General features: G+C 32.7%; 1 protein-coding gene across 15 annotated transcripts in view; it reads left to right on the forward strand.

Annotated features, from left to right (window-relative positions):
• The window catches only part of LOC118198603 (muscleblind-like protein 1), a 713,982-nt gene that overhangs the window by 507,128 nt on the left and 190,897 nt on the right, over positions 1 to 15,957 (forward strand). For 5 of the 15 annotated variants that reach the window (XM_085807963.1, XM_085807967.1, XM_035370329.2 and 2 more), the window contains exon 2: positions 4,144 to 4,251. The exons of 9 other annotated variants lie outside the window; for them this stretch is intronic. In XM_085807963.1, coding sequence (XP_085664089.1) covers positions 4,249 to 4,251 — 3 coding nt within the window. In that variant the 5' untranslated portion in view covers positions 4,144 to 4,248. Of the gene's footprint in view, positions 1 to 3,073; positions 3,098 to 4,143; positions 4,252 to 15,957 lie in introns of those variants that run through there. One more of the 15 variants, XM_085807971.1, reaches the window with a different exon arrangement.

The following is a 15,957-nucleotide window of genomic DNA, read 5'->3' on the forward strand; positions in this document are numbered from 1 at the left end:
TTTTAAAAAAATGTAATAGTATTTTTTTTAAGTTGCTCACACCGGTTAGTCCAACCCAATTTTCCCCTTGCTTTTGAGGACCTTTTATAGTGTAAATATGAAATAAATCAAGGCGGCATGATCCTGTTTTCGAATATTATAGTGCTTTAGTCTATGATATTCGAAATCTATGAACCTTATTTCGAAAACGCTGAATGTTGCCGAACCTATAGATGAGTTATTTTTAATACTAATCAAGATATTTTTGCAAGAAATTATTTATATTCTGTATTAAAGACGATCGGATATCTGATGTATATACTTGTTTACATTATTTCAGAGTAATTCCTTTAAATTATCATTCTTTACAAGTTTTTTTTTCTTTCCACTGACAGGCACTAGCCATTATGGGTGTTGGCCACTACCAACGCCAGAAGCGTTGGTCACTTTATTATAAAAGCACCTAATAAGTGGGCTACCGTTGCGCCCTATGAAGAGAAAGACAATTTACATCGGATTCGAATCGGGGCCCTTCGGTATGACAGTCAGAGTCACTAACCACTTTCCCTTCTGGGCGGCTCATTCTTTACAATTTGTCCACCTCTTTAAGTGAAATTGACTTGGCCACCTCTTTAAATTAAAATGGCACATCTGTTGCAAGATCTCTTTATCTAATGAGCGCATTTTTTGTGGTAGATGAAGTTAGGTTTAACGTTAAATAATATAATAATTGTGTAATGGAAATGACAAACAAATTTCCTGCATAAAAGCTCTGACACATCTGAAAAATACAGATGGCATGATAAAAGAAATTTTCTTTTAATTACATGTAGCTTTTTATCAGAAATATCTAAATTAAGCCAAAGCGTAATACGCAGCCAGTTTTTATCGTGTTAAAAAAATTCATTCTTAGATTTGAATAAACACATTACGCAACGAAATGCTAACTTTGTTTACATATTTACTTGTTTTCTTTGTTCAGAAACTTTCCAGAATTTTAAATTGGCATAAAAAAGGAAAGAAACATTACGCCCTGGAAAATAGTAACTTACAATCCATTAGCAGCCGCTATGGGTAAGTAGAATGAAATTAAGCTAATAAACTTTACTCTTTACGTGAAATAATGCGCATTAAGAAGATATCTTTACCTAGAATTTCTGCCTAAAAATTAAAAAATTGTAAGGTAAATTAATTTTTTATATCACTGCGCATGAAACTAATAATCTTGATTTAAATATGTATAAAATGTGAGTAAATAAAATCGGTTTTAAAAGAGGTGTTTAAGTATGCTTAATAACATTTCTTAGTTTGTAAATTGTATCCAATTACTGTCTAATAACGCATTTACATGAAAAGTTAAAATGATGCATCTAGTTAAAGATGCTTTTCATGACAAAATGAGAAAACTAAAGCAGTTCAGGCATCGTGAGAAAACTTGTTTGAAATGTGGAAATGGTATTTTTCTTTGAGTACATGTACTAAGTATTAATAGAAACATATAATTTGTCTGCAGCATTTTTCGAAAATTCTTAAGGTCATGTGTTTAATTTGTTTGTAATTAACGAAGAACTCTAAGAATGTGAAAAAATCTCTTTAAGTTAGATTTAACTGTGACTTTTAAACGACTTTATCAATGAAGCTATGTTAAAACATTATTAATGATGCATGAAATTAATCCGAAAACGTTTACAGATTACTTCCATGCATCATTAAAAATAGTTGCCCAAAAATTTGCTGTTGTTACCTCTTATAGTGAATAATTATAAATCTTGTTGCAAACCACGGGTTTTTTTAAATCATTTTAGACCCAAGCCGATTACCTACCCCCTAAAAATTGTTAGTTACAGTTGTTTTATTAATTTATTGATTTGGTGCAAAAATGTGTATAAACTTATCTTTTCGTTTACGATAAAGCGCAGTTTGTTTTTAATTTAATGCACTAGAGTTGCGTTGATATGTTGTAGTTCCTACTTCCCTTTAGCTGGCGAAGATAGAGCAGCGTGTTCATGTTCTGTATTTTCAAGTCGATTTCATGCAGTTAGTTAAATATAAAAAGGTGTCTAACGCCGAGCAGTTTTGAATTTTTTTATGCCTGTTTTGTCAGTTATGTATTTTTAGCTAATTTCCTCGTTTACCTTTCATGAATCACTAGTTAATATCTAGGAAGGAAACCGATTTCATTAAATAAATATATTTAGTTGGTATTTTATTAATCTCTTATTAATATTTTTAAAAATAATTATTGGAAAGAACTTACCATCATAACTAAGCACATGAAAGTTTTACTTAATATATATAATATGAATAATATTGAGTAGGAATCTAATATGAATATATTTAATATGAATTTATTTAATATTTATGAATATGTAACTTTTGTATCAATTTGTACAAATTTTCATTTCCATCATTGTTAATTTGCTGTTATAAATATGTTCCAGATTTACTACATCAATAATTAATTGCGTGTACCTTGAAAAATTACCATCTTACGTGCCATGACTACATATATCATACGTAGTTTTTTCCTGATGTTTACCTTGTCTCTTGCAAGAGATACATTAAATAATGAAATGAAAATTATTTAGTTCTGTAATTACACAGTTCCAAATTGACACATATCTGTTTATTTGGACTGAAAAAAGAACATTATTATCTAGGTAAATAGCTGCTGTGCAATGTATTGCGTCAATGACATGGCAGTTTTGTCCTAGCTTTAATAAGTACGAGGAGCTACTGTTGATAGCTGTAATGCAACATTCGTCGCTGATAGACATGTAATTAAGTTATGCTGGTTAGCAATTATTTATTGCTTCTCTCCGATGGACGTGTGACTTGTCTGACTATCCATGCATAGAAGTGATGGAGTCATGTGTAGCGGCAAATGGTATGTTGGCCGATCGCCAAACGAGTTTGGTCACGTATTTGAGATCTGTTGGGAAAAGATGCTGAGAACATCAGAGAAGTCGGAGGCTAACATTATTAGTTGTTGGTTCCTGAACACAGAGCGGATTCAGCCTCCGAAATGGGAAGGAACATTATAGTAGGCGTCTTTGGGAATGGGACTCATGTATAAGGAGATTATACGCGCTGTTATTAAAACACGTGAGCTATAAAGGTTGGAAGATTAGATTGATTCTGAATATTTTCAATTATAACATTTTGCGATCCATAATACTAAGTTTTCTAAGTCTTTAACAGCAGGCTTAATAATTAGTGAAAATATGACTGATAAAAAGCTTTTGGAATGAAACTGTCTGTTTCGTACTGTGAATTGATTTTTTAGATACTTGATGACGGAAGAGCAAACATAAGTTATCTGTCTTAACTCAGGTTCGTGGTAGGCTTTCTAATGAAGTTGTCGACTGTTTATGTTATCCACGAAGCTAAGCTCCCTCCAGATATCGAAGTCTTTTTTCCCCTTCCTTTCATGAAAGAGAATGTAGCTTAGAATAGAGCAGCAAAACTTTTAAAAACATGGATACTTGATAAAGTTCAAATAAGTGACACGAATTATGTTATTCATTGTAAAGGCTTACGTTTATGACCTTATCCTCTATTTTCACATACACAATTAAAAAATAAGTAAAGAGAACGCTTAACCACAAGTTATTCTTAGGACTTTAGAGCGGAAATATGACTTTATCGTCACTAGCAGAATGCTAAAGATGAAATTCAAATTAAGTTGCAGTTTTCAAAAGCAAGCTGCTTGATTTTGTAGAAGTAGAAATTGAAGAATTTGTCTCATTCTATTATAAGTTTATGTGTTGTGTAGTTAAATGACGGTATGAGAAAAATAATGCTTGCAAAATATTATTTTATTTCTGCATCTCTTAAAAGCGATTTGTGCATTTTTTAATTATACCGTATATTGTGTGAATAGTTATTTACTTCTGTGGCCTTAAAGTGTGTATTTAAAAGATGTTAGCTTTTACTTATTTAAATGTTAGTAAGTGTATTCTAATTTGATATTAATAGCCTGAATTTGTTTAACTGTAGATAGCCTCGCATATGTTTAAAAATTAGTTACTAGACTTGAAGGCTGGTGGCTTAAATATAAATGACACTTTTTTATTTGTTCGTTTATGAGTGTTAGATTACTGTATAGTTTCTGCTTTTTACTTTTTTGTGTTTCTTGAATTAATAAGTTTCTTTTCTTTTTAGGTAAGTTGCACTACATGATTTAACTTTCTGATGAACTTTTCTGATGTTTTCTGATGAAGTGTTTGCGTATTTCGTGTTCCTCGGAAGCTTTGTTTGAATTCAACTATGGTAAGAATTTAAGATCACATGTTTCTGAAGAATTAGGAATACTTTTTTTTTCTTTTTATTCCCTCAAAGTATTTTTGATTCCGAAAGTTTTTTTCATCTAAAAATTTGTTTCTTTTATCAGATATTTATATTCCCTAATAATCATTTTAGTTAAATATTGATCATATAAATAATGCGTAAATTTTTCAGAGATGCTCTTCCATTATACGCTTGACGCGTCTGAACTCAGAAAAGCCAATAAAATAGTTATATACTGATATATTTTTAAACGACATGATCTTTCGTGAAACATAGTTTTACATTTATAGCATTTTAGTTCTGTATTTTAAAATGATGATTTCTAAATTGATGTAAGAGGGGAAAATGAAATATACGAGCTTGGTAGTATTTTGTACTTTTTAAATCAGACAAAATTCAAACATAATTGGACTCATATTTTTAAATAAAAGCTCTGTGTATTATAAAAGACAATCTAATACACTTCTTTTAATATCAGATGCAAATATTTAAACCATAAAAATACTGTTAATTCTTCGAGTATGTTTTACTGCAAATTTGCACTGATTGTCAGCAGTAATTTTTACTTTTTTAGCAATAGATAACGTATAAGGTATTTTCTTCCTCTTTCAAGCGTGCCTTCTTGGTGTAACGGTTAGCACACTCGGCGCGTATTCGAGAGGTCCAGATTCGAGCCCCGGCGAGGGCATTGCACATTTTTCACATATCCTACCTCAAAATAACCTAATGACTCTACAAACTTACCTTCATATATATTAGATAATAATAGATAAGATTTTGCATGAGGACATTTAGACAATTTAGAATCAAAATTTATTATTATTATTATTATTAATTTCTTTCTAATTGGGGCTTTGGTTTTTAAATTATGCATTAGTAGCGAAAGTTTCATATTTCTATTTGATAAACGCTCTTACATATTATACAAAGAAAATTGGGATTGTCTTAGGCCTTTTGTAACAGAAAAATCCATAATACACATTCAATCAGAATATGTTCATTTCTTATAATATGGACCGCTGTTTAGAATTATTTTACTTCTAGTCAGCCTGTTACCAGAGTAATACCTTCGTCCCTGCCCAGCTGGTTCTTTGGAAAAGATAGGTCGCAGTTGCCAAATCAGAGCTATTATCCATTGTAGCTTTAGCTGTGTGCGAAAATCTACCCTTAATCTTATTCACTTTCATTTAACAAACTGTACATTAACCTTACATTTAAATAAAAGAAGATAAACTAATGTGAATCAAAACTCCACAATCAAACGAACATGACAGTAAAATAAATGTAAAGAAAGATAGCTTCATAAGTCATTTAACGATTTACTCAGTTTTAAAAATATTACTGCCTACCAATCGTTTTGACAGACTATGACTTGCTGTGGGCAAAATAGGAAAGAGTGTTGGCACATACTTATCAAGCGACGACTTGTTAGAGGCAGATATCAGGATAAAGACCTATCGTGTCTCTAACACGTGAACGGGAGCCGTAACTTTGTTGTGTTTACTAGCATTAGAGGTAGACGAAACCTCTTCTTTTAAGGGATCAGTTCGGAACCGTTCACTCACTGAAGTGAATCAGTTCTTTTTAACGATTCACTGCTCCCTAACAATGACCTTGATGAGTGCCCTCGGAACAGGTGTGGATCAAGAGCGATACGCAAAAATGAGGAAAATGCAGAAAGAATCGAACAAGAAGTGGGATCTGTGGAATCAACTCAATCAAACCGCTCATTCACTGGACTAATTTCTTTCAGCTATACTTTTTAGATTTTCTAAAAACACCTTTCTACATAAAACTAACAGTAAAATTCTGTAATAAAAGAACGCTCAAAAAGTTGAAAAATAATGAAAACGAAACTCACTTTTGTTAAAGATTACATTATTTTATTACTATAATTGATATTTTGTTGCTACTAAAAATCACAGTATAAAAATAAACGTTTAGATTGGTGGCAGATCCCAAACAACAGGATATTGTCTGCTGGCAAAACCGGCATTTTTTTATTTTGTCTAATTTGATAAAGTGATACCGAATATCGCTCGAGGTTCTTCTGTGCGGTAGAGTCGATATTTTATTCTACAAACTTGAAAAAAATGTATTAGATAGAAAATTTATATTTATAAATATATACAAATTCTAAAGAAGGTTAAGCAAGAATTCACAGCTCTTGACGTTAGTAAAATAAGCAATATATATATATGTACATATAGTTTATTATGTTATATAAATGTTATAATAACATTGTATAAAAAAAAGGTAATACGTGATATACATAGCTATACTATGGCAAAGTATTCGAAGAATCGAAATGAAACTCAAAGGATGCGCTCGGAGGAAGCGAAAAGAGCAAATAATCAAGACTCCATATCTGCGGCTAAAAGAAGGAATGCCGGAACGATGAAAAGAGCGAACAATGAAGACTCCTTAGGATCCAGATCCGCGGCTAAAAGAAGGAATGCCGGAACGATGAAAAGAGCGAACAATGAAGACTCCGTAGGATCCAGATCCGCGGCTAAAAAAAGGAGTGGCAGAGAGATGAAGAGCGAATAATCAAGACTCCGAAGGAACCAGATCTGCGACTAAAGAACGCGCGCCGGAGCGATGACAGCAGGGAATCCGAAGAGTAAACTGAGTGCCTATAATCTATTTACGTTAAACAGATCCTCGCATTGCCAGATGGGGGGGGGGGAGTCAATCCATTTGCAATCAGGGATGGTAAGTTTTCCTTAGATGCATCGGTTTATTTAATGTTTTGTTTTTTAAATACTAGAAGAACCCACGCAAACCAAAGCCCACATATATACGTATAACACACACACATATAAAAAGAAAGGTAAGAGACGTTTCCGGTAAATAATAAAGGAAAGAATGTTGGTAATAAGGGAGAATCAAATTTTTGGTACGCTTCCAAACAAAAGCTCTCCGTGAACTGTTAAAGAACTACCGCTCCGTTTTCCCTGGATCGCTGATCTTCGCTGAGAAAAGTGAATCGTTTCCTTGAATTAGTTCCGGAGCGGGTCTTCCAACTGCAGCTAGCCTATGTATTCTTCATATTTTCAGCAAAGCAGAGCTTTCCGATGAGTAAGGCTACGTTGGGTTATTTGATTATAACAAAGTGCGCGGAGGATATCTGACTAAGGAGAGGGATGCCTTCATGGAGAACTTTTTAAGCGAATTACCAGTACCCAGCCTTCTTAACCACTTGGCCACTCGTGAGGAATGAGCATGGAATTGAGCAGTACAAATGGTGTAGGTGCGGTTAATTACAATTAATTACACTGCTTTTTTTAAATTTTGGTTAGCACCTGTCACGTTAGAATTCCTCACAATTACGTTCTTTCATATTCAGTAACATTTTTAAACTTTTCTGAACATTTTGTTTTTTCTTCATCAGTATTCTTTGTAACCAATTTTTTGTGTACCGCCGTTATTGTTAATTTCTTCGTTTATACCTAGGCACTCCCGTACGTGCACCATAACCTGGGAACCGCTGAAATGAATCGTGATTTCTTGGCAAAGAAATTTAAAAAAAAAAAAAAAAAAAAACTTTACTTCTTTGTGCTTTACACTCTTCAACTTGGTAAACTCAATAACGATTAATTTATTATGAAGTGCAAATAATTGCGATTTATTTCCTTCATCAAACTAATGCCGCAAGACGAGTGAAAATGCATTTTAAATAATGAAAAAGAATAGATTAATATAAAGAAGTTCATTTAAAGCGTGCAAAATGTAATCACATAAAAGAAAGTAGTAAATTTGGCATAAATTAAAACATTTAGCATTTTTTCCTGCAATTTATATCATCAATACAAGAAAGGATTGACTAGGTCCGACTTCTTCTTAAAATGCAGCTTGTTCATCAGAAAAATAAGAAACGATTATTTTTATATAACTTCCATTTTATTGTGATTTTTGGAACCTCATTTCAGAGGCTTTTGTAATGGAAAGCTTATTTTACTGGGTCATCTATGAAGTCCATTTCTTGCACATTAGAGCGATATTCCTTAGTGTTAGGCATTCCTTCTCTTTTCCAGAAGGTTCCTCATTGCTGTTTCTGATACCTCCAGTTTGATACTGGAGGTTTGAAGCTGTATATTATACGCTTCGTTTTTATTCCAAAGATACATACAAAATGTACGTTATCGGCCTATCATTCTAAAATTCTAAAAGCAAGTTTAAGCGTTATGATTGTATGTATGTGCAGTCTTTAATCATTAACAGTCTTTCTTCGAATATTATAATGAACTTTAAATTTTACTACGCTGCGAGTGCAGAAAATGCCTGAAAATTTCAATACGGATTCAACCACTATTAAATTCAAAGGATATCAAACATATTTTAGGAAGGGCGGGGCTCTGAAGGAGATTTGAAAAGGGGATGATAAACCGAAAAAAATATGATTAACAAACTATAGTTTAGACCAAGGTCATGTAACACACCAGATTACTTTCAGTGTAGTCGCACAAACTAACATACAGAATATGCTTAAGCTTAAGCTGTTAGAATTACAAAGTGCATACTCAAAATTCATGGATGGTTCTCCCCGTGGTAAATTCCGAATTCCGTGCTCACAGACGAAGTTAGCTCGACCTTGGTCACAGAACCCTTGTGGTTAAAATTTTTAAATTAAGCACGTGGAGCTTAACGTCTTTCCAAGAACCATCCGCACTGAAAGATAAAGAAAAAAAAAAATCGTCCTTGACGCCTGGCCGATTAAAAATGGCCGGCAGGTGGATGGCAAGTGGAAACGGTCTCGTAAATCTCTATGTCTTGAATACGTAATCGGGCCAGTGAAACCTGTTTTTGTTTTTTTACGCAGTAGTTGCGTTTCAGAAGCGCGTTGGAGCTACCTGTGTGCAACGCTACGCTGCCCATAGCATTTTTGTCGCGAGAAAGTGACGAATACTAAATTGCAGTAGAAGATAAACTATGACATGGCGTACGTTGCAATTTAATTAATTAACTCCAACATGGTCAATTCAAGACATTCCTGCTTCTGTGCTAAAAAAAAATTCTTAAATAAACAACTTCCGTAAAAACATTTCGACATCATGGGCAAAATAACTGATAGTTATTCACCTTTTATATTACTTAATAATGAATTTATTATGTTAAGCTTTAATTTTAGTTGATTTTACAAACCGGAATTTAGAGGTTTTTCCATCAATCTTCTGATGCTATATTCAAAAGGATTCAGATGCAAATTGTAGTTAGAAGTCACCGCTAAGGTACTAAGTTAATCTTTTTTCATTTTTAATAATAATATGAGACTTTATAAGGTCCCTTTTATAAGACCTTACTTTTATGCGCGATTAACAATAAGTCTATTAAAGTGTAATGTGTATGAGCATTTTTCCATTGTAGAATAAAATCCAATGCAAATTTAGCAAGAAATTTACGATGTTTATACCATGGCTGTAACTGAAGTTTAAAATTATCAGAACCCGAGTCATCTATAAGATAAATTCGCTGTTTCGGTTTCGAACCATTCTGTAAATATAAGGCATCTCACGTATTTTCGTCTGAGATGTTTGCTTTTTGGACATTAAGCTCAATTGCTAATAGTATATCAGTGCTACATTAATAAGAACTAAATACAGAATGTGTAGAATATTTTTCCTGTAAACACATTGTATAAAATGCAAAATGTTTCATTTTAATTTAAATTGACTAACTTATTGGTGTTTACTTTCCCTTCATTATGCAGTCATTATACCCAAGACCTTTTTATTAGCTATTGTTGCATATCGCGCTTGAATATCGATCAACCTTTCTACTTCAGAATCATATAACAACTTTAATCGTCAGCCTGGCTAGCGGTTGTAATATGCGGAAATACCTATTCGAGATTTAAATATTTGTTTAATATACAGTTTATCATAAACTAGCCCATTAGGGAAAGCCCGTGATTGATTATTCCTATCTAAAGAATGACTGAAAGTTTATTATACTTAATCGTCTGTTTGGGAACGTATGATGCAGGATTACTTAGTGGAAAAATGGGCAGCAGAATTTACGCTGTCTCCGTGTACACGCAACGAAAATGCTGTTCAAGCTGCGTGCGCACCGAATGCAAATGAGAAAAGGCAATAATATTCATGTAAAGATAATAGTGTTTATCCGTTTGACGAATGCTGCATCTTCTAATTGTAACGAGCATCTTCGACACGCAGCTGTTTCAGTGTGACAGTGGCCCCACTTCAGGAAGTTGAGATGGAAAAGAGAACTATTTGATAACTACTACGTTACTACTTATTTAAACCTTTACCCCACCCCCAACTTTAGGAAAGTCGATAATTATCTAAGCATATAAACATTAAAGTGATCTATGGCTTTAATATGACAAAAATGCTTTAATATGGTCAAAAGCTGCTTTATTGCTTTGAAAATATAATTATTATGTTTAAAATGAGAGTATTGGTGAAACTTTTATTTAACATTCGTATGTCATCAACTTATGGCCGTTTCTGTAAATGTCCTTAAACGGCTATTATCTTGTTGGTATGTATGACTGCTGAAATTGTCAGAAAATGATACATTTTGCACAAAATTGCATACTGAAAATGGCAGGCTAAAAATATAGTGCCGTAAATATCTGTCAAATTTATAATGGTGTCAAGTTAATAGTTCTTACCTAAATTTTTGTGAGCTGGAACAGTCCTATGGTCGTTGCTTTTCACTGAGATTTGGATTTAATCTAATTAGCATTGTAAGTAGGAAATCTAAGTCAGGTTCTTTAGGTGGTGCATATTTTAAGACTCATCTTTTTGTTAATTGTTTTAGGAAAATATTTGTGTTCGCATCCTGACAAGTTGTCAGACGATTTCTGTCCTGTCAGCTGTGTAAAAATAATGCAGAAAGGTGTAAAAATAATGCAGAATTTAATCAATCAATTTACTGTCTGCAGCAGTGCGAAAATACGCATTTTTAACGGTACCTATAGAATCTCCTTGTACTTAAACGTTTAAAAGATTTTCAGCAATGCATTTATGTCAAAATATAGGCGTCATCATACAGTTTAAAAAATTCATTCGCAAAATAGTAGAATTAAGGAAATATACAAAACCTTTGAGAAGCGAGATTTTGCATACACGTGTATCTTAATTATGTCCATTTAATTTGTCCAACGCGAGAATTTGAGCTACATGCGGTACGCTGCAGTGCGTCGGCCCCTTTGCGGTAGTCCTCTTTAATGACTATTTTGAAAATTCATTCATCAGTGAAGTCAAGCATTACTTAGAACAGCAGAACCTCAGCATTAAATTTCTCCTAATTCTCAATAATGCTGCAGGAAAGAATGCTGGAGCCCTCACAATATTGCATCCATTGTGAAGATTTTATTCCTTCCACCGAAAATCACTTTCTTAATCCAGCAAATAAATCAAGGAATCATAAAAGCATTCCAAGCGTATTATTTTAGGCATATTTACATCTCTGCAAATAAAGCACCAGAAGAAGGAAAGCACGATACACTAATGGTTTTTTGGAAGCAGTTCAACATAAGAAATGATTAAACTTGCAAGAGAACAAGGGAATTCATTTAAAGTGAATGCTTGCTGTCAATAGTACTGGCCAGAAGTGGTCAGCGATGTTAAAGGATTTCCATTGAATGCAAATGAAGTCAGGGAAATCGTACAAATAGCAAGAGCAATAGGTGGCAATGGATTTTCATATATGAAAGAAGAAGAAATCAAAGGATTAGTCAAGAATGGCGATCGTGACTTGTCCGTGAAGAAATTCGATGATCTTATAATACATCTGACGATGAAAATAGTGATAATAAAGAAAATTTAACGCATTAATCTTTAACGCACAAGGAAGTTAAAACTAATTATTGAAAAAGGGCACAGGAATTGTCTAATTTTGTTATGGAGATGGACCCAAATGAAGAAAGAAGAGGACATTTTATGAGAAGTATTGAAAATAGTGTATCCCTTACCGCAAAGGCTGTTAAAGAGTCGCACCAGTAATTGACTCGAACTAAAATCACCAGCTATTTAAAAAATGATTGTATTACGTACTTATTAAGAAGAATGGAAATGCTTTAAATTAATTTTTTTAATTACTACAATATTTAGGTTTTGTATGAATTAGACGTACCTTCTTACTCTGAACTATACCTAATCCGTTTTTTCCATAGAAAGTTTAACTGTGCGGAACGCGGTTTTGCAATACACCCAATACATTAATGGCATAGTATTTATTGTATTTATACTCAGGACGTAAATTACTAGGACGTAAATTTGCCTAGAAGTGAAGAAGAAGTCTGTTTATTAAGTTACCAATCTTATTTAGCTGCTTAAAAAAGATCGTAGGAATTTTACTTATTCTGCAAGACAGTCTTATTGGTTATCACGCAAAAGAAAAAATTAAAACTTATAAAATCTTTCACAATCCAGCGATAAGTCAAATTTTTTTAAAGTAATATTTGTCTGCTTCAGTTTTCCCATCATTTCATATTGCGAAAATTACAAAACTCCGCATAATCTTAAATTATTTTCATTATTTTATAAAATTATCATCAGGACTGTAGATATCCATTTTTAAAAATCAAGAAAAAATGTATTGAAAAATTATTTTTAGATAAGAATGAGCACTTTTTATGACTCTTTTTATTAGTATTTAAAACAGGTTTTAAAATTAAATTATCTTTCAAGATTCCCGCGTTCTGAGATATATAACATATTTTTATAAGGAATAGGAAAACTATTGCATTAAAAAAAGCAGAAGAAGAGAAATGCATGTATACCAGACAATTATTATTATTTTAGCAGCTTTAAATTTCTTCTGAAAACGTGTTTGATTTCATGTTTAATAAACTGTCTGCGTAAACTTTCTGTTTACCGGGAAAATTAAAAGCAGTTTTTTATGTAGATATATATATCAAAGCACATTTGTCTTCTTTTCGATAAAATTTGCGAAATACATTGGGTAAACTAGGATTATATCAAAGCAATATAAGAAATTGAGTGTTATGTTTGCGGAATGATGTGCAATATTGATTGACATTGCCACAGATAAGCGACAGTGCTCTTAAGTGCTCTTAAGTGCAATGAATGCAACAGCAATGTGTTAATGATCTCATTTATTATTACATAAGCGAAATTAATTTCGCTGTTGCAAAACATTAGGCAGTATATTTAATTCAAGATTCTGATGGTAATCATCAATATATTTCTGCACTACACGCATTTCGTTTAAAATATTTGAGCACTAGTGTCCGAGCACATAAATCTCCAGAACTGTTAGAACGTATCATGAGCTTTCTTTGTGGCTTTCGCCTTCGACTTGAATAGGAGCCAATCAGTCATCTAAAACATTTATTATGACATGGGTGCCTGGTTTAATAATTATACTAAATTAATAATATTTAAATAAGTTTTCATAGTTAACTACTAATCATGTCTGTATTTCGTAACTTCGTGGTAGTATACTAGGTATTATCATGTAGATTAAGACGGATTTAAGTTGAAATAGTTAGTGTATAGAAAAAATATTCTCCAACAGCCTGTTTTGACATCTGAGATTTGGGTTGCTTAGTCAGCTGTTATCACGACACTATAAATTTTAGAATTTAAAAAAGGGAGCTTTGGCATGTGTCATAACTTTGATGATGAAAAGTGTTATGTGTAAAATACCTGCAAAAAGATTAAAGTAATTCTAAAATAATTAAGAATAAAAAGTTACTCTGGATATCAAAATTGTTTACAAAAATATGTAATGATGTTCATTGCGAAAGCTATATATTACTTTTAAAACAATGAAATTAACTTACTTTAAGAATATCAAGGTTTAATAGAGAACATCGACGGTAACGCCTTGTGACTACCTGCCTAAAGGTAAAAGCAACGTCATCATGGAAATTTTCTTAATGTATGGAAGGAGGAAAACCACAGAAATGTACCCGTAGTAAATCTGTTCCCACAGTCGGTTACAAAAACAGTGCTTATATTACTGTTATAGCCTGCGGGTGTGGGAACTATTCGGCCTGTGATAGTCATTTTATCAGTGTGTAACATAATTAAACACTTAAGGAAAGAAGGTGAATATAATTTTTAACAAAACACCTTGGAATTTTCAGAAAATTTTAACGAGAAAATAATTAAAGACCTTATTCACAAACGCTTGGAAAATTTTACCGACATTAGATTAGTGTAAATCAGTATATGAGTTTTTCTCTTCGAGCATAAATCTGCTACTAGAAATTTTACATTTTGGAAAGATAAACTGTAGCTTTGAATACATGCTAGATGCATCTACCGAAACGATTAACACGGACTCTTGTATTTTTACAATATGTGCCAAATTTGGTGGTTCTTATATAGATTCAAAAATGGAAAAAGTAAGTGTCAAAGAAGAAAAGGTCACTTAGTGATACAAATGTACCTCAGATGCTGCAAATTCTTGGTGAGAGTGCACGAGAACTTTATATTCCCCTGTGGTATTAAATTAATTATTATTAGATTTGCTTTCTCTCTTTTTTATAAAATCTTTCGCTGGTTAAAAATACTTCATGTAATATTTTCTAACCCGCAATAACCGAAATTTGATTCTTGTTTTATTAGGAACGTGCTTATCGCATGACTTGTCCTATAAATACGTATGATGCTCTCAAAGGAAACTGAGATACGTATGTTAATTTTTGCATGATATCAAATGTCAAAACATAATTTTTTATTGAGGTAAACAAACAAATAAAGTAAATTTGTAACGCTAATGTTAAAATATTTTTCATGACTAGAATTTAGCTAGAATCTCTCACTTGGCAGTTTATTAGATTATAGCCTGAGTTCACTTAGTCTAAATATTCTGCTAAAGATTCCTATATTAACAGATGAATTCTCGTTCCGCCCTTAACCTTACAATCCATTAACACAAAGGGGATTGCAACAAGCGCACTTTAGTTTGAGGTTAGGTTATTTGAGTATGCAAAGTTTTTTTCATAGAGAATTCGCTGTGGGACACGTTACACATGAGAAAAACCACGAAATCCAAACATGCAGCCAACCCAATCGATCTACCAGTATTCAGCGATCTTAACCGCTCAGCTACTGGTGACTTTAGTCTGAAGTTACAGGTGTCAAATAAAAACCTATAGAATATCACTTTCTTTGATAACATAAACTCATGAGCTCTAGAAAGACTATAGAGGAATAATCCTTTTGTTTTAAACTATAGAAAGACAAAGTCAGAAGAAGAGTGTAAATAGCCCTTTTGTTTGATTCACAAAAAAGTAACAATGACCCAACTTGGGTTTACACAAGCCAGCACTTCCGGCTTAAGTAATTTTGAACTAAAATCAAATATAGTTAGATTAGCGTAACGGCTTACGGGATAAAGTAACGAGCAGGAAGGTAGAAAGTTTGCGCAGGTTTGTAGAAAACCAGCGAGACAAGTAGTAATGGATAGAAGCACTCTGTGCCACAGAATCAAATCGCTATTTGGTCACAGTAACAATGTGCCCTCAAGTAAGTAGAACACGCTCTAAAATCAACTTACGAATCCTTCGCTTAAATAGCACTTTTTTCTCCCTCAATCTGAATAAACGCGCGCTGTCTCATTTATACATTCTGGCATGAAAATCGTGGGGAAAAGGAGAGCGACAGAAAGTTTCTTTAACTCAGATCTAACTATTGGTAAAAAAAAAAAAAAAAAAAAAGATAAATCCTCACAAACTTAACATCC

This window comes from Stegodyphus dumicola, chromosome X1 (genome assembly GCF_044657685.1).
Source record: "Stegodyphus dumicola isolate Sdum_Otavi_A_Nest chromosome X1, ASM4465768v1".
NCBI lineage: Eukaryota > Metazoa > Arthropoda > Arachnida > Araneae > Eresidae > Stegodyphus > Stegodyphus dumicola.